The sequence below is a fragment of the Pan troglodytes genome, chromosome 16, assembly GCF_028858775.2.
Source record: "Pan troglodytes isolate AG18354 chromosome 16, NHGRI_mPanTro3-v2.0_pri, whole genome shotgun sequence".
Lineage (NCBI taxonomy): Eukaryota > Metazoa > Chordata > Mammalia > Primates > Hominidae > Pan > Pan troglodytes.
The window spans coordinates 49,091,464-49,116,905 of record NC_072414.2 but is presented as its reverse complement, the minus strand read 5'-3'; the positions used below and the strand labels follow the sequence as shown (position 1 = coordinate 49,116,905).

The window sequence follows — 25,442 nt, the reverse complement described above, 5'->3', positions numbered from 1 at the left end:
AGGAGTTCAAAGCCAGCCTGGCCAACATGGTGAAACGCCATCTCTACTAAAAGTACAAAAATTAGCTGGGTGTAGTGGTGGGCACCTGTAATCCCAGCTACTTGGGAGGCTGAGGCAGGAGAATTGCTTGAACCCGGGAGGCAGGGGTTGCAGTGAGCAGAAATCACACCATTGCACTCCAGCCTGTGTGACAAAGTGAGACTCCATCTCACAGGAAAAAAAAAAAAAAAAAAAAAAAACACCACCAAAGACCAGCAAGATAGATGAGAAAAGGAGAGGGACAGTGAAGAATGCCTAAATCCTGCTCAAAGGAGAACAAGGAGATCACTCAGACCAAGTAAAAGTTAAACAAAATAAAGATTTATGGCCAGGCACAGTGGGTCATGCCTGTAATCCCAGCACTTTGGCAAGCCAAGGCCATCAGATCACCTGAGGTCAGGAGTCTGAGACCAGCCTGGCCAACGTGACAAAACTCCATCTCTTCTAAAAGTAGAAAAATTAGCTGGGTGTGCGCGCCTGTAGTCCCAGCTACTCCGGAGGCTGAGGCAGGAGAATCGCTTGAGCCTGGGAGGTGGAGGTCGTGGTGAGCCAAGATCGCTCCACTGCACTCCAGCCTGGGCAACAGAAAAAGACTCCATCTCAAAAAAAAGAAAAGAAAAAGAAAAAAAAATTTATTCTTGTGGCTCCACACAGGGAATCCTGCTGAAGAATCAACGTGCTTAGTATATTGCTACAACTATCTTATTAAGCCTCCCAAGAAAAGTCTGCCAATAATATTTTTGGATTTTGTGGCTAAACATTTTTTCCCTTCCTCTATCTTCCAATTATGTTATGAGATAGTCTTATTTAAGTATTTTTTTCTGTATAAATACATGCTCATACTATATTTTCACATATACGGTGTCTCTCCTGATACTAACTTCCAATCAGACCAATGTTAACTTTTTGATATTCTTCTTTAGATTTTATAATCTACACATACTGCAATAATACATTACTCTGCCTTTCCACTATGAAATACTGTAGAAAATCCTATCACAAAATACTATTTTGAAGTGTTTTTTTGTTTGTTTGTTTTTGAGACAGAGTCTTGCTCTGTAACCCAGGCTGGAATGCAGTGGCGTGATTTTGGTTCACTGCAACCTCCACCTCCCGGGTTCAAGCAATTCTCCCACCTCAGCCTCCTGAGTAGCTGGGATTACAGGCTTCCACCACCACGCCCAGCTAATTTTTTTTGTATTTTTAGTAGAGACCAGGTTTTACCATGTTAGCCAGGCTGGTCTCGAACTCCTGACCTCAAGTGATCCACCTCTCCCAGTCTGAAAGGTAAGTTTTAATGAGTGCAATGTTATCCATCATATGATCATATTATAACTTAATTAGTCCCATATTGGGTGATGTTAATTTTTCTTTATAAAATACTGTGTGGGGCAAACATTCTTGCATACGCATCTTTACGTGTATTTTCAATTACTTCCTTGGGTTAAATTCCATTGTGGTAGAGCTAACATACGATGTCTTCTTTTATTGGGTATAAAAATCCATCTTCATAAGTGCGTTTGGGACTGTTTTCTTTATACAATTTGCGTTTAACTTTTCCAAATGTACATGTGGAAAGTAGCTGGGACTACAGCAGGTGCCACTGCATCTGGCTAATGTTTCAAAAAATGTTTTGTAGAGGCAGGGTCCCAATTAAATCCTTAAGACAGAAGACAGCCTTAAGTTGAAAATGAATAGCATATAATACTCAGAAAATTCTTCAAATACTAACCATTAATCACTTTACATGGAATTTTAAAATTACATACTTCATAAACTGCATCAAAATCCATAATTTACATTTATCTTACAAAAATTATTTATACACAGCCTAGAAAATGCTGTATTTTTATTGTACATACCCTTTGGGGAGATTCTCATATGTTGGGCAGTACCGATTTTCACTAGAGCAACAGTGTACTTTTTTTATTACTGTGCAATTCTCACACTATCCTCTCATTATAGATTCCCTCGATAGACTCTTTGCAGCTGTTCTTTGAAGGCTTCTGTCTGCATTAGGCTGCTCAATAGAGACGCGACTGCCCAACTGCCACACCTCTATTAAGCAGCCTAATTTTCACCTTTTCCTCTCCCAATATAGCAGTTTGATACACTAAAGCTAACAATCTTATATTGCTATCTTGAGAAGCAGGTTTTTTCTGAAAGATTTCTGATTATAGAAAACTAAGGGAAACACAGGATTTCAGAGAGAGAAAATCTGACATTTGCCTAGAAATTTGCCCATATTTGAAAACAAAACAACAGAAAAACAACTCACCTAACTGATAACTTACCATTCTGTATAGAGGCAGTATAGCTCCAGAAACTTTAGAAATAATTCACCACTACAACCACCAACCATCACGTCTGAATTTGTTTTTTAAATAAAAAAGAAAAAACCTGGTACTTTCCATAAAATTTCACATACATAACTTTTTTTTTTTTTTTTTTTAAAGACAGAGTCGTGCTCTGTTACCCAAGCTGGAGTGCAGTCATGCGATCTTGGCTCACTGCAACCTCTGTCTCCTGGGTTCAAGTGATTCTTCTGTCTCAGCCTCCCTAGTAGCTGGAATTACAGGTGCGCGTCATGACGCCCAGCTAATTTTGGTATTTTTAGTAGAGACGGGGCTTTGCCATGTTGGCTAAACTGGTCTTGAACTCCTGACATCAGGTAATCCACCTGCCACAGCCTCCCAAAGTGCTGGGATTACAGGCGTGAGCCACCACGCCCGGCCATATGTAACTTATTAACTCTTCAACAAATTGGCAGAGTTACTGCTATTTCAAGTATTTTTGTTAAATTATCTAGAGCAAGACTGGCAAATGTAGCCTATGGAACAAATCCAGGCCACCAACTGTTATTTTTATAGCCCCAAATCAATGATATATAAGTACTTATATAGCTATTTAACCATGTAAGTAGTTACATGTTTATGGCTTAGTTGATAAGCCATGAATTATATGTTTATGGCCTACTTCATAAACATATAACTACTTACATGTTTAAGTAGCTATATAAGTACCTATACGATTATCATTGATATTGGTATGCTGGACCACAGACCTTAGACTATTTACTATCTGGCTCTTTGTGTATAGTTTGCTAATCCCTAATACCAGGGACAAGTGTGGAAAAGTATGTAAGAGAAACTAATAAAATTTACAATTAACTATACATTAACTAATCGATTTAATTTGCTGTAAAGTGGACTAGTAATGTACTCCCATTTAACTGTCACTCCCTAGAAATTTCATGGAACTTTGAAAGTGTGATAATCCTCCAGAGGTATACTCAAACTAAAAAACAAATACGTAATACAAGAATGACTGTGGAACCACCAAACCATATCATGTATATGGAAATACCCAAAGAAACATTTTTCAAGATAAAGATTTAAAAACTCAGCCCCATATATATATGTGTGTGGGTGCATATGCACGTGTGTGTGTGCACGCACGCGTGCACATGCGTATGTATCAGAAAGTCCTGAAATACAGGCAGAATGGCAAGTTCTAGTGTTCATAGAAACCTAAAATCAGGGGCCAGGCATGGTGGCTCACGCTTGCAATCATAGCACTTTGAGAGGCCAAGCCTGGAGGATCGCTTGAACCTAAGAGTTCGGACCAGCCTGGGCAGCGCAGCAAGACTGTGTCTCTACAAAGAATAATTTTTTAAAAATTAGTTGGGTGTGGTGGCACACACCTGTAGTCCTAGCTACTTGGGAGGCTGAGTGGGAGGATCACTGGAGCCTGGGAAGTTGGGGCTGCAGTAAGCCATAGATGTGTTACTGCACTCCAGTCTGGGCAACAGAGCAAGATTCTGTCTCAAAAAACAAAACAAAACAAAACAAAAAACAAAAACCACCACCATCAAAAAAAGCCTCCCTAAAATCTAAAATCACAAATAAAAACAACAAATACCAAACTGGAAGTCACAAAAACCATGAATTATGAAAGGCAAAGGCTGAATTTTCCAAGAAGAAAAAGAAGCTGAGATGTGGAAATAAGGAGATTACAAAAATGGTGAATTGACACTCAAAATAATCAATTGTTTTATGGGGCCTCACATAAAATGTGAGGCTTATTCAACTACAGCAATGTAGTAAAAAACCTATATAACTAAAGATCAGAATGTAATGGAAACCTTCAAACAATAGTAATACTTGTACAATTTAAACCAAAGCAATTCAGTATATGCTTTCAAATTTTTTAAAAAAATTATTTTGATGGCTAATTAAAACTTACATAAATACCGTGACCACTAATCAAGCTACTGCTAATTCTTCACTTTGAAAGAGGCCCTAGAGTTTTCAGGGTATGGGGAGTAAGTACCAGGAATACCTCCCCCTACTTCTATTCTTTATAATATATTATTTATCCAGTTCAAACATCTATGAGAATTTTAATATGAAACCATTTATTTTAAATAAAACATTCTGAAAGCCTTTATTAAATGATGAAGGCCGCATCTTTACTATAAGAAGTTAGTCTGGGCTAGATATAGTGGCTCATGTCTATAATCTCAGCACTTTGGAAGACCAAGACAGGAAGATCACTTAAACCTAGGAGTTCAAGACCAATCTGGCCAACACAGCAAGACCTCATCTCTACTAAAAAAAAAAAAAAAAGAGGAAGTGAATCCGAAATGTTACCACATAGGAGGCATGATCTGTTAATGCTGCTCTAGGACTTTTCTTAAATCAAAACAGTGTCTCAAATTCTCAACTGCGTGCTATGGTGTGCTTCTGAAATTCTACGGATATAGCAGAACTGTAAAGCTACAAAAGCTCCTTAAAAGCAATCTTTCTCTTGTTCTCTAGCAACCAAGTAGCCACGGCCCCTGTCATCTACCTCCCTACAGGCAGAACTCAGAACATCTCTGGTTAGGAGTTCATGTTCACTTGGTTAGAACTAGACACAAACAATGGGAAGATTCAAAGAAGAACCATTTATCAGATCTATGCAACTGGCCCACTATAAAACAATAAGGATCCATAAAGATGACTACTGATCATAGACAATGCACACCCAAGTGACAATGAGGAAATGCACTGGATAAACAAGTAAAAGTAAAGGTGGTCCACTTGATTTAAGTCCCTAGAGTTTGCAAGGATGCATAGTTAAGCCAATGTTGTGAGCTCACCAAAAAATCCATTAGACCAGATAACTTAAAAAAAAAAACTCTATGAAATATCCTCTATAGATAGCACGGTTGTCTCAAGCCAGAGTTGATTGCTTTGATCAATCTTCTGTTGAATATCCCATAATATATAAACAAAACAAATCTACTATAAGGTGAATACCATGCAAAAGACTGAAGACTTCATGAGGTCCTGAAAAAGGTGTTAAAGAGCCATTTAATCAAATATAAAGTCACTAATGGATTACGACCTGAGTTAGAAATAGTAGGCTAAATCAACAAGATTCAAATGTGAAATACAGGATATATAGTATTACCATATAAATTTTCTGAGAAGAATACGCTAAAAAAATCAACAACTAATTCTTTGTTTACTCTAAGACCTAGTGAATAATATATAGTTCACTTTTTAATATTATATTCTTATTTTAATTTTAATTTTTGAAATAGTTTTTAAAAATTCAAATAAAATATATTTTTTCCCTATATTTTCTGAAATCCTGGTTACTCTTTCAAGTAATTCATTCTAGGACGGATTATCCATAGATAAGAGGGATCTGAGTCCATACAGGAGTACTCTGGAAAGTGTGGAACCTCTTTCAAACTAAGGCGTTAGTATTACTTCGGTCTCTCTCAGACTGGGTAGAAAAGAAGCCTTCAGGTCATCTCTGGCTCACAGAAACAGCTTCAGAGAATGGCTATCAAAATTCATTCTAACCATAGAAAGAGAACTGCTTTTTAGGCTGTAGAGGCAGGGCAGGGGCATGGAAAAAGACGATACTGCCAGGAACAGGATGTTATAAATTAAATGCACATGTCCACTGAATAAAAACATTCCATACCAGTAAGGAATAAGGTATCTTACAATATAGCAACCATGAAGAACAATTTAGAGCAATCTGGAAATACTGGAGTGAGGGATCTAGAGAAGGAGAGACCAGAACACTGTACTCCTAAATTTTCCCACTTCTCACATCCATTCTCCTTGGCCCTATTTGCCTCTCCAGTTCTTATTCTTTCAACGAAACATTTGCAAGGTGAAAGAGGGAGGGCTGATGACATTGTTTAAACCCCTAGGTCCCCCATGCTCCAAATCAATCTATTCCTAGCCTTCTTAGATAAATGGGTTAATAAACACCACTTTTTGTTTCACCCGGTTTAAGTTAGGTTCTGTCACTTATAACAAAAAGAGTGCTGACTGGAATAAATGCGACCCACAATAAAAATTTTCCTGATCACCTCTGGTTGTGCCTGAATGTAATCTCTTCTGAATGTCTGTAAGAATTTATTCGTATCACTGACATTCTGCCACGTATATTAATTGTTGAAATTCTTATCCCTCTATCACACTAAAATAATAGTCTATAAAGATAGACTGAATATTATTCACTTTAATATTCTACCACACAGTACTTTCCTTTGTAAAAGGCAGAAAAAGGGCACGGTAAAGGGCAGAAAAAAATGGAGGAATGAATACATAAAAAAGATGGAGGAAGGTACTCAACAACTCAGACTGGTTAATGAGAGTTGAGCAGTAGTGAAAGAAAGAAAAAGACAGCAGAGCTATACTGTAGAAAAAGGTAGCAGATGAAACAAATGGTTGAACACAAGAAGTTAAAAAGAGGAAAAAAGCAACGTAGTGGAAAGGGACTGTGAGCTAGTCAGAATCAAGAGGGTCAATGCCATGTTTCTTTTTCTGTTTTTTTGTTTGTTTGTTTTGTTTTTTTGAGATGGAGTCTTGCTCTGTCATCCAGGCTGGAGTGCAGTGGCGCAATCTCGGCTCACTGCAACCTCTGTCTCCTGCGTTCAAGCAATTCTCCTGCCTCAGCCTCCCACACAGCTGGGATTACAAGCATGTGCCATCATGCCTGACTGGTTTTTTTTTTGTGGTTTTTTTTTTTTTTTTTTTTTTTTTTTGGTATTTTTGTATTTTTAGTAGAGATGGGGTTTCACCATGTTGGTCAGGCTGGTCTCGAACTCCTGAACTCAGGTGATCCACCTGCCTCAGCCTCTCAAAGTGCTGGGATTACAGGGGTGAGCCATTGTGCCTGGCCAGGGCCATGTTTCAAACTAACAAGTAATTTCATTTTTCTTGGCTTTAGTGCCTTCAATTGTATCTAGGCTCCTTTCTCTCAAGTTTCTCTTGGTGCCAACATTTTGTGTTTGTCAGCACAGCCAAAGGTCAGAGAATGTAGATCAATGAATATACAATCATATTCTTTCATGAAATTTAGGGTTATTAAAACATTGGAAAAAGTAAAAGGCCTCATCCTTATGAAACACTGTCAAATCAGATACTATTTCCCTTCGACACTTTATAATCATTTTCAGTATCTCATCTAGTGAAGAAATTTCAAGTATATCAAACTTACATATCTTTTTTTATTTTTTATTATTTTTTTTTAAGACGGGGTTGGATCTGTTGCCCAGGCTGGAGTACAGTGAAGTGATCTGGCTCACTGCAATCTCCACCTCCCCGGCTCAAGGAATCCTCCCTCTCAGCCTCCCAGGTAGCTGGGACCATAGGCATGTGCCACCATGCCTGGCTAATTTTTTTTATTTTTTGTAGAGACAGGGTTTCACCATATTGCTCAGGCTGGTCTTAAACTCCTGGGCTCAAGCAATCCTCCTACCTTGGCCTCCCAAAGTGCTGGGAATGTGAGCCACCCCACTAAGCCAAAAGAGTTAACTTTTGAGGGCAGGGTTGTATTACCCTTTGATAGTCTGAAAATGGTGATTCTACATATTTTGTAACTCTAGGAGATTTCAGAATTTTTCATAGGTTATATTGCAAGCAATATCAAGTTTACAGAAGAATTTTCTTTGAAATTTGGTTATTTGAGGTACCAAATATACAGAAAAAAAGTGTACTTGGGCTTAAATTCCCAGACAAATCCACTGAAACCTATGCAATCTACAATGAAATGGAAATAAAACACAGAAGCTTTACCGGAGGTGCCCTTTAAGTTCTGAGATACAGAAAGTGGAGTTAAGCAAAGAGATTCCAGCAGCAATGGGAAGACACTTGGTCTGCTTATAAGTCAAATGCTTATAAGCAGAGGTTTGACAGTAATATACTTGAGCAATTAGACCCAACCTGTTAAATGAGTTAACATGCCTAAAATAAGTTACAACAATATATACAGTCTGCCATCTATCTGTGGGTTCCACATCTGTGAAATCAATCAACCACAATTTGAAAATATTTAGGGGAAAAAAATGGATGGTTGCATCTGTGCCGAATGTATACAGACATTTTTTTCCTTGTCATTATGCCCTAAACAATCCAACATAAGAACTATTTACGCAGCAATTACATTGTGTTAGGTATTATATGTAAGTTATAGATGACTTAAAGTATATAGGAGGATATGTGTGCGTTATATGCAAAAACTATACCATTTTATATATATATATAAGGGACTTGAGCATCAGGGGACCCAATCCCTCACAGATACTAAGGGATGACTGTATAGCAATTCTATTAACATGATGCTATTTTACTTTTCAGAGAACTTTCATGATCTTTTTTTTTTCCTTTAAATAACCAGAAACATTTCCCAGTGTCCTATAGAAAACTAGTTTCTCAGAAGCTAATGACGCTCTTTACAAAAAGCCTTCTGGGCCTAATGTGATTTTGGGGTGTCGTAGGCTAAAAAAGTTAAATCAGCTTTTTCTTTTTTCAGAGTCTTTAACATTCCAAAGTACAATCTGAATTTCTAAGAGGGAACAACTGATACGCAATGATGTCCAAAGTTATTTCACTGTGGAACCGTTTTTCCACGGTCATCCATCAAGATCAGTGTCTCCATAATCATGGTTTAAGAAAATGCTGAGCTAGTAAAAAATCTGAGATATGAAGAAACAACAGGTATCTTAAACACCTAAACAATGTGGCCTAATGGAAACAGCATTCAACTAAGAGTCAGGAGATATGAGTTCTACATTTAGTTTTGACATTTACTGGCTTTGTGACCTCAGAAAGAAACACTTAATTGTCCTCTGCCTTAGTTTTAATCATTTGCAAAATAGCAGTTATAATTCTAGTTGTGGCCTTTTTCAGGGTTGAATAAAAGTTATTAAATTTATGAGATTATGGAATTGTAAAATTCTAGAGCTGTACAAGACCTCTGAGAATTCCCAGCATTACCCTATCAGAAAGGTAAAGGTATTTTCAGAATCTGGATTAAAATCCACACCTCCTAACTCTCAGCCCTGCAATTTCCCCCTGTACCACCACATATTACATTCACTCTTTAAAAGAAAAATTGTTAACAAACCATCTCTAGAGGCAAAATAGTGTCTCAGAAAGGAACACAATTAAGGGTCTCAAAAAACAAGCAAAACCGAAGATAATTTTACACCTTAAGTCTCCCATTTATCACATATACACATACATACATCCTAAAATAAGTAAAGCTTATAAAACATGGAGGGATTAAAAAGATAATAGTAGTTTATTACACAATCACTTGGGGATGGAAGCCAGGCAATTCTGTGAGAATAATTTGTTTCTAAGTTCAACCAGTAAACTGATCCTCCCATCATCAAAAATATGACTAATGATCAAAAGGTAAAGGAAAACAAGTATTACTGAAATTAACGAGAGGATCAAGGGTGGAGAAATGGACCAGAGCTGGAAGAAGCTTGAGACAGACAAGGCTACTTGGTGATTGATAGTAGCCTTGAATGACCATGGGATTCACTGCTACGGTCAAAGCTTTTCATACAGTTTTAATATTTTAGAGTACAGAACTGCTTGATGCTAATTACCTAGTGATGTGCCAAAAAGATGTACTTATTTCACTCGAAACATAAGAAAAGCCCTCTTTCCCATATTGACATATCCACAGGAGATTTCTGCAATTCATAAAAGAAACATTAACTGATTCAGCATAAAACACTTCAAAATATCTACATGAATATATAAACGCACTTTCTGTTGCAAATTGTTCATTACTGAATCATTATCAACCCTTGTTAGACAAAATTTCTCATTTTTGCAATGTACAAAATCATTAAAGTATTTGAAAGCTCTATCACAGAAGACAGTGGTGCTTTATAATCCACTGTTTCTTCAGGCAAATGTGCTTATGGCTGAACATAATACTCAAAATAACAACATTCCCTAGACGTACAATCCCTCCCCCACTTAATGGTGTTTTTATATGTTGACAGCAACATGAAATGTTACTGCTTTCCTATTAGTTTTAGCTGTTTCTGAACATTCATCATGCGCAGCACCACTCTCAACTGTTACCTGTTGCGATGATTGGTTATCAACAGTTCCAAATGCTTCAAATACTACCATACACATCTCAGCAGAGCTTTAATAATTTAGGTTTTTCAGCCAGAAACTCCCTTAAATTAACAAACGGCCAGAAAAGTCAGTCTATCCACTGTAACTATATATTGCTATAAACCCACATGTTTGGGTGTCAGTTCAATTACTTCAGCTCATATCAAGTTGAATTGCCTGTTGCTGTATGGAACTGCATTGTGATTTAAGAGGCATTCATTTCCAAAAGCAAGCTATTGTCGTGCAGATTGTTTACACTAAGGTACCTCATTTGATCATTTTTACTGAAAATAAAGGTAAGGAAGTGAAGTATATCAGATATTGCCAATGACCAGTGAATTTCTTTTGAACCTATCTGCTTAATCATTTCAGGGTTCTCTCTCCTTCTTTTATGTATAAGTAAACATTTTTACATTAGGTAGTTAAAACTCACAAACAAAACGTATGGTCTGGGCCAGACATGGTGGCTCATGCCTATAATTGCAACATTTTGGGAGGCTGGGGCAGAAGGATCACTTGAGGCCAGGAGTTCAAAACCAGTCTGGTCAACATAGTGAGACCTCATCTGTACAAAATTAAAAATTAAAAAATTAGCTGGTGTTGTGCTAAGGAAGGAGGACAGCTTGAGCTCAGGAGTTCAAGGCTGTAGTGAGCCATCATCATGCGACCGCACTCTAGCTTGGGTGACAAAGTGAGACTCTGTCTCAAAAATAAGAAAAGAAAATGTATGGTTTGTATATCTGCATCTGATACAAAGTAGTACCTAAACAACGTAGTTCACATGAATGCAGATTTTTTTCACTTGAATTAAGAGATCAATCTACTTACAAATATTTATTTACTTCAAGACTTTTTTTAGATGTTGATTTTATACATAGGGTATGGATGACTATTGAAAGTATTCTAATAATTATCTGAAAACTAAAGAAACCAACAAGCACATGCTCGTAATTGCTCCAACTGAGAAAATGTTACCTCAAAGTGAATTACAGAAATATTGTTAGTCAACATCTGCTCAGAGCAACTGACTGACATGCATACCTCTTAGGATTCATTTAATTTCCACACTTGTCCCGTACAAAATTTTAATCGTCACCTTGGTACAAAGCTGTACTAATGATGAAATTCCACTGGGCCTAAAAGTCATCTCTATGAGTGAAGAATAAAGGTAAGAACATAAATACAAAAAGAGCAATTTCTGATTTTTCACAGTTCAGAGCTATATTCTCAATTAAGAAAGCTTAGTTTAATCCAAAATTACAAAAACACTGACTTTTACTTGCCCTACTACACTTAATATAAATTAAATCCTACTTGGGGAAAAGTTATACTCCGAAAGGAAATAATTTGGAGTGTTATATCGATTTTACTTTGATGGCAAGCTCAATTGAAAATTTAAAAAATAAATTAGAAAGTTTTCCCTAGCCAAATAATTTATTGTAAACCTAACTCTGATTTTTTATCTGGAATGATAATACATTTAATACCATGATTTTCTATGTGCATTTATTTACGCTGAAACAAATTGTGATTTTAAACACAAGTTTTATTGCTTGTGTCAGTTTTTTCACTCTTCTGTCATACTCTAATGGTTCTTCTGGCTTCAAACTGTCAACCGCCTTCGGCAAAATCCACACTAGACTACCACATTCTGTCTCCTCGACACTATACAGAATAAGGGAAACAAAGACTGTGCAAAGCAAATCATTTTAAATAAATTGCAGACCACCAGGATTTGGGATTTGGGTAATCTACTCAGATTAGTATGGCTGTGTCTTAAAAGGACGATTCTAAGATCACAATATAGGTCATGTCCTTAAGAAATAAAATAAGTAATGAAATCAATGTCAATTACACAAACTTTCCATATTTATATGATGCCAATAACTGGTAAAAATAGTTATAACTGGTAAAACAGATAAAAGTTTTTGTAATATTTTCAGCCCCAGCATAAGCAAGAAAAAAAATCATAAAACATACAGATTATTTTCAATCAGGTTTTGCAAAAGGGTAAAATATTTACACAAAAAAAAGGTATTCAAACTGAAAAAAACAAGCTTGGGTTTATAATTTTAGACTGAACAACTTTAAACTTTCATTTGAGACAGAGAAGGAGAAAGGAAAGGAGGGGTGTTTTGCAGAGCATGATTAACCACAAAGGTTTTGCCTAAACATAAAAATCAAGTTTAGATGGTAGTTCATACCCTTCTTGAAAGTGCAACTTCACTTCTTCAAACCAAAACTTCAAAAAAGTCCTAGTATGAAGCCAAGTGCTTAAAACAATGCTGCAATATCTAAATATACTATGTTTTAATCAAATTGTGCCAGGAGAAATATTGTCCAATGCAAGTAAAGTCTGCCTAAAATCACTGCTATGTCACATTTTTAATTACAACATAATACAACTGTTAAGAGAAACAGTAACATCACAAATGCCCCTAAAACAACACTTCTCTGCCCCAGAAAACATGTAATGCTTGAGGTCACAAAGACATTGCCAAAACTGACAATCAAAACACTGCCACTTCTTTTTTTGACACCAAAACAATAATGCTTTAAGAGTAGACCCCAAATTTTCTGGACATTTGATCCTCAAGCTGTGCTGAACAAGAAAAGCCCTAGATGCCCCTAGAAACTCAAGAACTTTCTTCTAGATACTTACCTGTCCCTCCCGGACAAAGGGATAAAAAATGTCTCTGACCAAAGAAGCTTTGAGAAGACTACTTGCAGAGAATTACCAACTTACCCATCAGATTTGAGTTCATGAAAGGTGTTGGGGACAAGCCTTCATGGGTTCCTAATCGACTGTCATTCAAGTGATCACTGTAATGAGGGCTGTCTGTAAAACCCTAGGGGGGAAAAAGATCAGAGTATTAAAGAGATTATTTGGCAGTCCCGCTAATTGAGCATAATGACACTCACCTAATTAATATACAGACTTACACATGGTCATTTCTGACCAAGTTTCCTGTTCATTATTTGAAAAGCTAACAGCAGAAGTGCTTCTTTTATTCCTTTTAAGATTTTAAGTCAAAAAACATTTTCTTTATTGATCGTAAAGAAAAGTGGGTTTCTATAAATAAACACTAACCATGAGCACGAATGTTTTCAAAGTATCATCAGCTCTTCTGATGGGATGGGGAGCTATAAGAATTCTGTAAACTATTACTAAAATTACCTCTAAGATTACTTTACATCCAAAGGGAAAGTACAATGGATTTTTTTAAATAAATTAAGAAAATATATTTCTCAGTTGTAATAAATTAGGGAAATGCTTATCTTTATCCTCCTATTCATTCCCTGCCCCCAGACCCTAAAAATAAAGGGTTAGGCAATTACAAGTTTGACTTAAAATACTAAAACTAATTCACAATCAATATGCTAGAAATGAATCCTTTCCTAAATGGCAAATATTCAACAAAAAAGGTCTGTTTATACTCATTTTACTACTACTGTAGTAGAACAATATATACTCCTACAGAAACTGAGCCATGTAAAAAGTAAAACAATTATTAAAAATAGCTGATTTAAATTCTTAAGAATGAAATTACAAACACCATTAAAAACAATAAAGCTAATGTTACTTTTCAGAGTAGCTGTTATTACATTTCTCCTTATAGTTTAAAGCATATTTTTTTTAAAGCAAAGGGGAAAAAAGATAAAGTTTACAAACAAAAACAAGTGTTACAAAATTACTATGTAATGAAACCTGTCCTGGTTCTCAAGACTTTTACGCACTCTTAAGTACAGCATTACCTCCAAAATCATATTGTTTCTAAACAAGGCTTTGAACTCTATTAATTAAAACTGCAGGTCATATATATCTCTGCCAATCTAAAACCAACATGGTAAAGACCGGAAAAACGTATACGAAGCCCAAGTAAGAGAAAAAACTACCCTGGCTCACAGAAACCAGAAACCACCCAGAATCCCCGGGGACTAAAAAAATCATCAATCACTGAACATTTATCATTCCCCAGACTGCAGGCTACCATTTAAGAGGACATTAATGTGGCTGAAACAGGCCTCACTATCTTTGCAGGCATGCTGTCAGTTCAATGAAAGGGCTAGGAATAGAGGGCTAAATAACTGTCAAATCATTACAATTGTTTATAGATGCATGTCACAACTCCTTCTGCTGTTCTGTTTTAACACTAATCTTCTGGAGTGCTAACTCCCAAATAAATCTTTGTTTCATTTTTACATACTTCAGAATTACTGATAGACATGTGATAGATATTCAAGAAGAATCTGGGTGCCATTCACAACTTATGACCACAAGTGTTCTCTGGTAACTATAACCCTAAGTCCTGTCTGATACAGCCACATTTAGTAGACCCTATATACACAATAGTATGGCTCTTAGCTAACATCACTCCACAGAGCTTACCGTTTTTTTGTTTTTGTTTTTGTTTTGGAGACAGGGCCCTCGCTCTGTTGCCCAGGCTGGAGTGCAGTGGCGTGATCACTGCTGACTAGCCTCAACCTCCCAGGCTCAAGTGATCCTCCCACCTCAGGCTCCCAGGAGTAGCTGGAACTACAGTAGTGCACCACCACACCCAATCAATTTTTAAAATTTTTTGAAGAGATGGGGTCTCACTATGTTGCCCAGGTTGGTCTCAAACTCGTGGGCTCAAGAGACCCTCCAGCCCTGGCCTCCCAAAGCGCTGGAATTACAGGCCTGAGCCACCATGCCTGGCCCATAGAATTTGCTTTTACTACTTAAAATGAATACTAAGGGACAAATCACTATCTCACGTACATCTGGGTGTTCTCTCTGCCACCCTTCCCACTGCCATTCTTAGGCACACAGTCAAAGGAAGGCATCAAAACCTATAAAAATACTCACTTAAATATTGTTTGTCATCCTACAGCAATACTACTGTAGAAAAATGCCAATTAAAATGTGCTTGTGGAACAGCTACATTGTTCACGCTACACATTTGAATGCTAAAGGCAAATGAAAGAGCAATTTTGTATTCTCCCAGTTCTCTTCATTCTTGAACAACAAAAAGTAAAAACACTACAGTTAAAAAAAAAAAAAAACTATTTCCTAAAGCACCACTATACAAATATATCTAAGTTTGAAATGTATTTATGGTGTTGCTAAATGACTACACACAATTTATTAACTTTATAGATTAGATTACATGTAGTGTCTTTTACCCTGCTAACCTAACTTTTTTGCTGTTCCCACTGCTAATGACTGGGATTTTCACAGTACACCAGAAAATAGGAGCCTATAGACTTTTTTCCTCAAATACAAGCAAGAGTTGGATATGAATCCTCAATACCTATTTATTGAGATTATATGCATATACTATTAATCCACATATCAAGTATCAGTAAGGCATAATTTCTCCGATTTAAGGATGAAAATTAGATATTTTCCCCAACACCTTAGAGGTTCAATTTAGCAAATGCAACTTTGTTTAAAAGCCACTGTCCAAGAGACAAGAAAGGAATAATAGTTCTTCATCTACAGGTGCAAACTGATGCTGGGAGAAGGGACAAATAGAGTTGCAAAATGTTTGTCACAGTTTTACATCACATACAACTGTACACCAAAACTTCACTTCAAGGACTGGGGGTAGCTACTGTTTGGGATTATTCCTGTCATTCCTTTCACACAGTAGTAGTAATACCCACCCATAGTATAACTTTTGGTGAAACAAGATGAATAGTTATGAAATAATTCACAAATATTTAAATACGATTATCAGAAGTCATATGTTTAAAATCAGTTGTAGAAATGTACAACTATTAGCACGTCAATGTATCATCTAGTTGACCGATACCTACAGCAGTGCTTTGTAGACTTCAATGTTCTTATCAAACGAGTAGAGATCTTGCTAAAATGCAGATTAAGATGCATAAGGTCTTGGGGGTAGGACTTAAGATTCTGAATTTCTAACAAATAGGTGATGCTGATGCTGCTGGCTTATGAACTACACTACTAGTAGCAAGAACTTACGCAACTTGGAATAAAGATCTTTTTCATAAACACAGAGTAAAAAGGTCTAGAAAGGTGACAGCCAGGCACCCCCCACTGAAACCATATTAAAACACCAGAAATTTCCAGATAAGAATAAATTAGGGAGAAATCCCACAGTTTAAAGAAAAAAAAAAAAACTAAAGCAATTAGAATAGCAAAATATTTTTATGTATGTATGTAATCATCCATGTAGTTTTAAAAGTAGAAGGTAGCTTAGCTGTCAAATAGAGCCCCAATGAAAGAAATAGGTTAGTTGACTAGGAGTTTAAACTTCTTCTGAAATACCACATAGAGTTAGGCAACAAGCATGGCTGCTCATAGAGCAAAAGGGGAAAATGTCATAAACCAGAGCACTCACGGGGCTGACAGAATAGCAGAGAACAAAGCAAAATAATGTAGTAACTTCCAACAGCCTGGAGAACATAGGTTGAAGGTAAATGGCCTAAGGGAGTGGTTGCAGTGACAAGAAAAGAACAAAAACCAAGCAAACAATGGTTAAGTTGGAGCCCGAGTGGATCAACCAATGGGACCAGTAAATGAACGCTATTTCAATTTTAAAATATAAAGGAAGTAAATCAGTGACATCATTAAATATACAATGATCATGTTGCATATTTCAAATTGATAGAAAGTTACTATGCTAATAAAAGGGGTCAAACATGGCTCCCAGGACTCCTAATTAAGATCTTGAATTCTGTTAATAGCCACTAAGATAAATGAGATTTTTTAATACATGAGATGACATACATTATGAAGGACAGAGCAATACTATCAGAATTATCTATTACACCAGCCTTTTAGCCACAATATGCTATTGAACACCAAAATATTTCCAAATACACCCTAAACAATCACTGTTCCCATCTTATAAAAATGGAAAGCACTCAAGATATTAATAATTGATAAAATCAGTTGATGCATGGCAAGATTACAAAAACCATTAATTTCTATACTTAAAATCTGTCTAAAATTTAGTTGGTAAATCTTAAATAATTCCATCTATGAATGCATAATACTTCATAAAAGCTTTGATATTATAAAATGTGGTCTATAAAGTAGATTTCATACTTTTCTCTATGTTCATTTCCTGATGCAGGAACTTAGAAATGTTAACCCCTGCTACAGTATGACAACAGACCTGAAGTGATCAAAGCAGCTTCCATATTTAAACTAAACAGCACATAATCAAATATATATATATATATATATAATTTTTTTTTTTTTTTGAGACAGGGTCTTGCTCTGTTGCTCAGGCTGGAGTGCAGTGGCATGATCACAGCTCAACGCAGCCTCAATCTGCTGGGTTCAAGCAATCCTCCCACTTCAGCCTCCTGAGTAACTGGGGCTACAGGCACACACCACCACGTCCAGCCAATATTTTTATTTTTTGTAGAGATGGGGTCTCCTATGTTGTCCAGGTTAGTCTTGAATTCCTGGGCTCAAGTGAACCTCCCATTTTGGCCTCCCAAAATGTGGGCAATCAAATATTTTGTTGTATCCAAGGTGAGTAGGGGGGTAGGGAGAGGGAGAGGGAGAGAGAGGGAGACAGAGGGAGACAGAGGGAGAGAGAGGGAGAGAGAGGGAGAGAGAGGGAGAGAGAGGGAGAGAGAGGGAGACAGAGGGAGACAGAGGGGAAGAGACAGAGGGAGAGAACACACCTAGTATTATTTATGTAATAGTACTCTTATCTGGTTTCTCACCTCAAAAATACAAGAATTTTTTCTTTTGGTTAATTTTTAAAACGGCTCATTTAAAAAATTTATCTCATCCAATTTATAGAGTATCATCACCAGAGGATCTTTCCCAGTTCAGAATACACTTACGGTTTTACAAACCTATGTTGTTATTTCTTTGTATGAAAATCAGTTTAAAAAAAAAGAAACCACTGTTTTTAAAATTCTGTTAAAAATTTTTTCAATTCTTTTCAATGGCCTTTTTTTTTTTTTTTTTTAAAGGGAGGGAAAGAGGCTCTTTGAATAAAGATTACTTTCTCAGGAAAGCTTTCCCTGGACCCTAACAAGACCAAATTGCGTGAGATTATTCTGTGCTCCCACAGCAGTGAGCACTCCATCATTGCACGGCTCCTACTTATTAAAACTGCCTATTTAATTATCCATTTAAATTAAATTTATAATTTAAATTTGTGTTATAATTGCACAGCACAGTGTAGTGGATAAACGTGAAATTTTTGGAGCCAGACTGGCAGGTAATTCCATCTTTGGTACATACAAGCTATGTGGCATGGGGCATATTAAACTTTCTTATCTCAGTTTCCTTATCTGTAAAATGTAGATGATGGTAATAATAATGCGTTCACTTCACAGGTTGTTACAAAAGGATTAAATAAGTAAATATATGTAGCACTTGGAAAAGTTCCTGGCACATAGTAAGCACATAATAAACACTAGCCATTATTATTATTATTATTATTATTATTATTATTATTATCCAAGTTAGACATTATGTCTTACAAATTCTGAGAGCACAGGGACCCTATTTTTTTTCTTTTTCCCCCAACAATGACATCCTCAGAATGATGCTTGTCACATACATAGCAGGTGCTGAACAAATGACAAAGGGAGGGGAGGAGGTTTTAGCTGCTAAATCTTTAAAATGCTGCTGAGTTTTAGATATTATAAATGTCCAATCAGTTTCTCCATAGACCTCAGGGTAACTATCAGAAAGAAAGGTGGTAAGAAACTAGCTTATCTAACCGGATTGAACAAGTATCCACGGGTTTCTGGTATTCAAAGAGCTACAAGATTTCCCACCAATTACCGAAATCTTATACCCTCTAAGTGGGCAAAAGCCAGAAGAATCGGCCAAAACCCATAAGCCATCAGAAAGTTCTGGATGAGGCATGGATATAAATAAGTGTTTATGCTTCAAAGTGAAATATTAATAAAATGGAAAGTTAAAAAAGTAAGAATAAATGCAGTTTCAAAGAGAGAAAAGTGTTCTTACTGTATTTCTTCACTTACCCCATCATAAATTGCCAAAATTAATGTCTAGATAAATAATGCTATACTTTCTAAAACAAATCCTTGAATGTGACTGTCTCTCTCAGTTAAACACAACTATGAAAAAGTCAAGTGGGTTGACTTGATCACAACAGTCTGTTATCTGAGAGCGGGAATTATATCTCTAGTTACCACTCACTAATCTCTCACAAGGGACAAGCACACTAACGGGCATGTAGTAGGTGACTAATCTGTTAATGTAATGAATGACTGAAAAATAAACACTACCCCAGTTAATGAATCAGGTCTACATTGGAAACAGCTACTTAATAGTATTTTAAGATTCTGATATCCTTTAACAGGTCAATACTAACATATAATAAAATTTCTTAACAGGGAGATGGATTCTGTCATCCAGGTCCATACATTTCTACAGGGCAAGAACTTTTTATTCCTCTTCATAATCCAAAAAGAGACTAGCATAGAATTTTGTGTGTAATGAAGTGCTTAAGTTTTTGTTGAGAGGATGAATAATCTCTTCAGGTAACATTTTATTCATGAATGCTAAGTAGTTTTATAGAATTACTCTAATCCAAGAAGGAAGAGCGAGTCTTGAACTGGCCTAGGAGGAAGAGGAGAATCAAAAACTTTTAGAAATAGAATATTCAGAAAATATGCTGGATACATGAGATGCTGCTTAGCACAAAGGCAAGTATTTTTATAAAATTACCTGTCCTTAAAAACTGTACTATATAGTGTGACATATCTAAACATTTTTTAGGAAACAGTTTATTCTAAATTAATGTACTAACTTTATACCTGTAAAAGGTTTATTGAAAGATTACATTCATATTAATGTACAATTTCATAATATATATTTAATATACATTTATAATATACAATTAATATACAATTTTCTCCCTTTGTCTTCTATATATTCTTTATTTTATTTCCAAGAAGTATTCTTCTGTGAAATACTAGATAGTATCTTTTAAAAGCTAGTCTTTTGCAGATAGTTTGAGAAGCACTAATCTACATCCTCAGTACTAAAAATGTGGTCCTTAAAACTGACTTATTGGCAAATTCTGGGAGTTTGTTGAAATGCAGAAGCTCTGGCAGAGTTTTAGGCCTAGTGAATCCAGAATCTGCATCTTAACAAGATTTAAAGGAGATTTATAAACAAAATGAAGTTTGGCAAGAACTGGTTTATATTATCCTGTAAGTCACAGGACCCGGTAGGTTGTAAAACAGTATTAGCCCTATTATTTCTTTTTGTAGTACCACTAGCACTCACTAGCACTACATCAAATCCTAAAGAGCTCACATTGTAAAACAATAATTCCACTGTCGTGTTCATAAATCTGCCTATCACATACTATATACAACCAGTAAAATTAACAGTTAAAATGTTACTGTCCCCCTCCCAAGAAAATCTCACATTTTACATAATTTAAAGCTTTTATCTTCTACTACTATAAATCAACAGTATTATCACTGAGCATATAACTGCTCATATATATTTTTATTTCCTGATATTTGTAAAATCAGTTAAAATAAATCAAACATAAGGTACAATATAGTTTTATTAAAACCCATGCTTAAGAAGCAACAACTAATTGCAAGAAAAGAGAACATCAGCCAATGAGCAAAACCATGTTCTTATATTCAGAGGATAACATATTTTAAAGTAACTTTAAAATACCAGTCCCATATATTAAATGTTTATTTTATAACAACAGGCCGGAAAAACAGGAGGAAAAAAGAATATACAATAATGCTTAACTTCTATAAAATTTATAGAGCTGGGTGCAGTCGCTCACACCTGTAATCCCAATACTTTGGGAAGCCGAGGTGGGAGGATCACTTCAGCCCAGGTGTTCAAGACCAGGGCAACATAGCGAGACTCTGGTGCTACAAAATACAAGAAAATCAGCCAGATATGGTGGAATACACCTATAGTCCCAGCTACTTGGAAGGCTGTGATAGAAGAATCCCTTGAGCCCAGGAGTTGGGGGCTGCAGTGAGCCAGTATCACGCCACTGCATTCCAGCCGGGGAAGCAGAGCCAGAGCTCATCTCAAAAAATTTTTAAAAATTAAAAACAAATAAATAAACTTTATAGAAAGAAGACTAGAAAATTAATTATAAAAAGTGTTAATATTTTTTTCATTTGCCTATATTTTCCAAAAATTCCTAAAACAGTCGTTTTTCTAAAAGATACATTATTTCTCAGATTTTCCTTTAACATGATTAAAATAACATATACCCATTGTAGAAACGAGAGAATGTACAAAAATCGCATCAAGTAAGCAGGAAAAAAATCTCTTTTTATCTCCACTGAAATGCAAACGTCAACAAGACACATTTTCTTTCAATTTTTAAATGTTTCTAAACTACTCCAGACATATTAAAATGTACATAATAAAAAGTCATGTGCCCACAACTCAACAAATAGAACATTACCAGTATAGTTTAAACCCCTATGTAATTATAATTCCCATTAGAAGCAAACACTATCCTAAATTTGTTTTTTATCATTTTCACACATTACTGAATACTTTCATTATATATTATTATCTAAATGATATATAGCATCACTTTTTATGTTTCTAAATAGTATCTCTTTTTCTTTATTCAGTTAACATTCAATATATAAGACTGATGTATGCTGACAATGTGTAGCACTGGTATATACCTGTCACTCCTATAGAATACTCTATTTATAAACATACCACAATTTATCCAATTCCCTATTGACATTCAGCTTGCCTCCAATTTCTCCCTATTACAAATAAGGTTGTTATAAACATTTTAGGAATATGTCTCCTTGTAAGAATTTATATGAAATTTTCTCTTGGGGTCAATTATCTAAATGTGAAATTACTGGTTTGCAAGGTATGCTTGTGTTCAAATTTACTAGATATTGCCAAACTGTTCTCTAGAATAGAAATATATTATCATTTAGGGGGAAAGTCTCATATCTCTTGCTGCATCATGAAAGCTCCAAACTTATGAAAGGTGGCTTCCAAAATCCCCTTGTAAGTTGTATGTAATTTGTGACACACTTCCCAAATGATAAAAAGCAAAGCAATCATGATTACATTTCCTTATCAGTTCACTTAACCGTTAGTGTAGCTATATTCTTATCTGAAATAGTTTGGCCTGGGTCCAAAGGCAGTCCTTTGCCATAAAAAATGTTCAAGACACATTTGTTAAATGAGTTAATCTTTGCTAGCCTCTTCGGTTCATCTTAAGTTTCTATAAATAAAGTTGCATACATTACTCCAAGCACCAATAGATTAAAATCTGCAAGATATACCATATATTTTTAGTTTGTCACTGGTATCCTATCTTGATAGCCAGTGTTGTGTGGACTGTTAAGAGTCATGGCAACAAGACTGGCTGCTGCTGACTTTTAGAATCTGACCCATGGCCGTAATAATACACAGTTCATGATTAAAATAGTACTGCATATCTTGGTAGGAACCACTAAGACAGTACTTTTGAATTCTGTTACTAGTCAGGGCAGTTGACCATGAGCCACTTATTTACACTCCCTCTTCCTGCCCCATGACTAAAGCCAATCATCTTTAAGGGTAAGTTCCAATTAAAAGTATAATAGTGAAACAATGTTTATTTAATAACTGGCTCACATATGTGCTAAATCCCTGGCCTAGATTCATTTCCTTGAAGGTGAAAGTAGATAAGCCACAGCTGATAGATCAGTGGTTCCTTCCAGGAATATATTACCGAAACTTCACTCATCCTCCCTAATTTGAGGTTTTGTGTAACAGTACTAACCATAATAGCATGGGCCGGGTGCAGTGGCTTTTGCCTATAATCTCAGCACTTTGGGAGGCTGAGGCTGGTGGATCACTTGAGGTCAGGAGTTCGAGACCAGCCTGGCCAACATGGTGAAACCCTGTCTCTACTAAAAATACAAAAAACAAAAACAACAAACAAACAAACAAACAAAAAACATTAGCCGGGTGTAGTGGCATGCGCCTGTAGTCCCAGCTACTTGGGAGGCTGAGGTAGGAGAATTGCTTGAACCCAGGAGGCAGAGGCTGTAGTGATCTGAGATCACGCCACTGCACTCCAACATGGGTGACAGAGTGAGGCTCCATCTGAACAGTAATAACTATTACTATAATAAAAATAATAATAGCATGAGCATACATTTGGCGATACCATTTGCCAGAACTTGGGCTAAAGGCTTTACTCATTTAATCTTTACAACACTATGAACTAGTTACTATTATTCCCATTCCACAGATGAGGCAAGAGGCACAGAAAATTTACACAGATCACCCAAAGTCTAACAGTAAATAGTAGGATGGGGATTTGAATCCAGGCTGTTTTTCCAGAGCCCACCATGCAATGCTGCCTTTCTAGTAATAACGGCTCCCCGATAGAACTATTGTGAATTGAATGGCTCAATGACAGGCTGAAGCCATACAAAATGAAGAATAAATCTGTTCAAACAGTAATTCATAAGAATAAAGGAATGAAAGTAGGAAAATGCAACAACAAAACAAAACAAAACAAAATTTAACTACCCAGTTTGGCAAATGGTGCTCACAACAGTGGAGACAGTCATAAGAGCTTTAGTAAACTGTTTGGACTGGGGGACTCTCATGAAGCCACAAACAAAATGGGAAATGGAAAAACCTCCGCTGCTAAGTGAACATCTACTGCAAACATTTTTATCTACCGCAGAACTTTTCTCTTGCCCAAGGTGGGAATAGGTACAGTAGTCTTCTGGGATGCTAACATAATTCCCATGGAAAATGCATACAGAGGCCTCAAAATACCTAGAGGCAAATTTCTACAGCGTCAGAGCCAGTAGTTGAGTACCCTTATGTTAAAGTTTATGATAATGATTTGGCAATTATAGTTAAGAATTAATATTCATTATAATTAATTGGGAAAGGCTATGTAACTCCATTCTAATAAAAGGCATCCGAATGGCCTAGCTGTAATGCACTGACAACTGCGGAAAAGGAAATTATTCACAGAAATATCAAAATCTTTTGGGTCAGGGCCCTAAATCCAACATCAATTGAATGCTCAGCAAGAGAAACAGCATGATAGGGGGCACTAGTCTTCCTTAGGGACTCTGTGATTCGTTCTGCAGTACTGAAGCTTCCCAGAAATAGCAACTGAATGCAAAACGGCTTGTTAAGAGACAGACCTATTATCCCCTTCCTCAATTCCTAGATCTCTGAAGTCAACAGTGATTATCTGGCTAAAGGACACAGGTGCCATGTGAATAATCCAACAAAGAACCGGCAATGAAGGAAGTCTTCATTTCTACTTAACATCAAAGGCAGACAGTACCCCTGCTTTCTGATGTACAGTATACAGTTTGTCTTGCAGAGTGCTCAGCAGCTGAAATGCTGGAACTCCCTTTGAAAAACAGAAAGGTTTCACTATCAAGTTATGAGAGGTAGGTGTAACTGTGAGTACATTAGATATACAAAACCTAACTTTTAGAGATAACCTTTAAATGATAAATTAGCTTCTTAAAACTAAAATATAATCCTGTCAGTAGAGACTTTTATTTTCAATGAGCAGCTTAGTGAAGTAACTAATCAGGTTTTTCTTGGAAGTGGAATACTTCCTCATTTTGAACTTCTGTAATTTTTCAATTTGAAAGAGCATCTAAATTATTTTTCAAGAAAGCTGCTGTTTTAATTTGAGAAAGCATTTTTAGAATGATCTTTAAGTCTCCTTAAATATCCCAAAATCACAGATTTAGAATCTGTGAGTCTTCCTATTAATATGTTAATACTTTATAGATTTATTTAAAGAAAATATCTCTTCAGGTTAGTCCTTATTGCTACAAAGAACAAAGGAATTAAATTCTAAATACACTACCCTCCCATTTCCATAGCACTTTTGTAACTAAAGACCATTTTACTTATTTCTGCATGGTTGTCAGTCTCCTTTCACTGAAAAAACCAGTAAGTAAAGGCATTTCCTTCTCTAACCACGTTAGAGAACAAGG

At 36.1% G+C, this 25,442-nt stretch overlaps 1 protein-coding gene across 24 annotated transcripts in view; it reads right to left on the bottom strand.

The window, feature by feature from the left end:
• TCF12 (transcription factor 12) overlaps window positions 1–25,442 on the bottom strand; it is a 366,336-nt gene that overhangs the window by 183,461 nt on the left and 157,433 nt on the right. For all 24 annotated transcript variants that reach the window (XM_016927652.4, XM_063795006.1, XM_063795008.1 and 21 more), the window contains one exon: window positions 13,225–13,327. In XM_016927652.4, coding sequence (XP_016783141.1) covers window positions 13,225–13,327 — 103 coding nt within the window. The remainder of the gene's footprint in view (window positions 1–13,224; window positions 13,328–25,442) is intronic.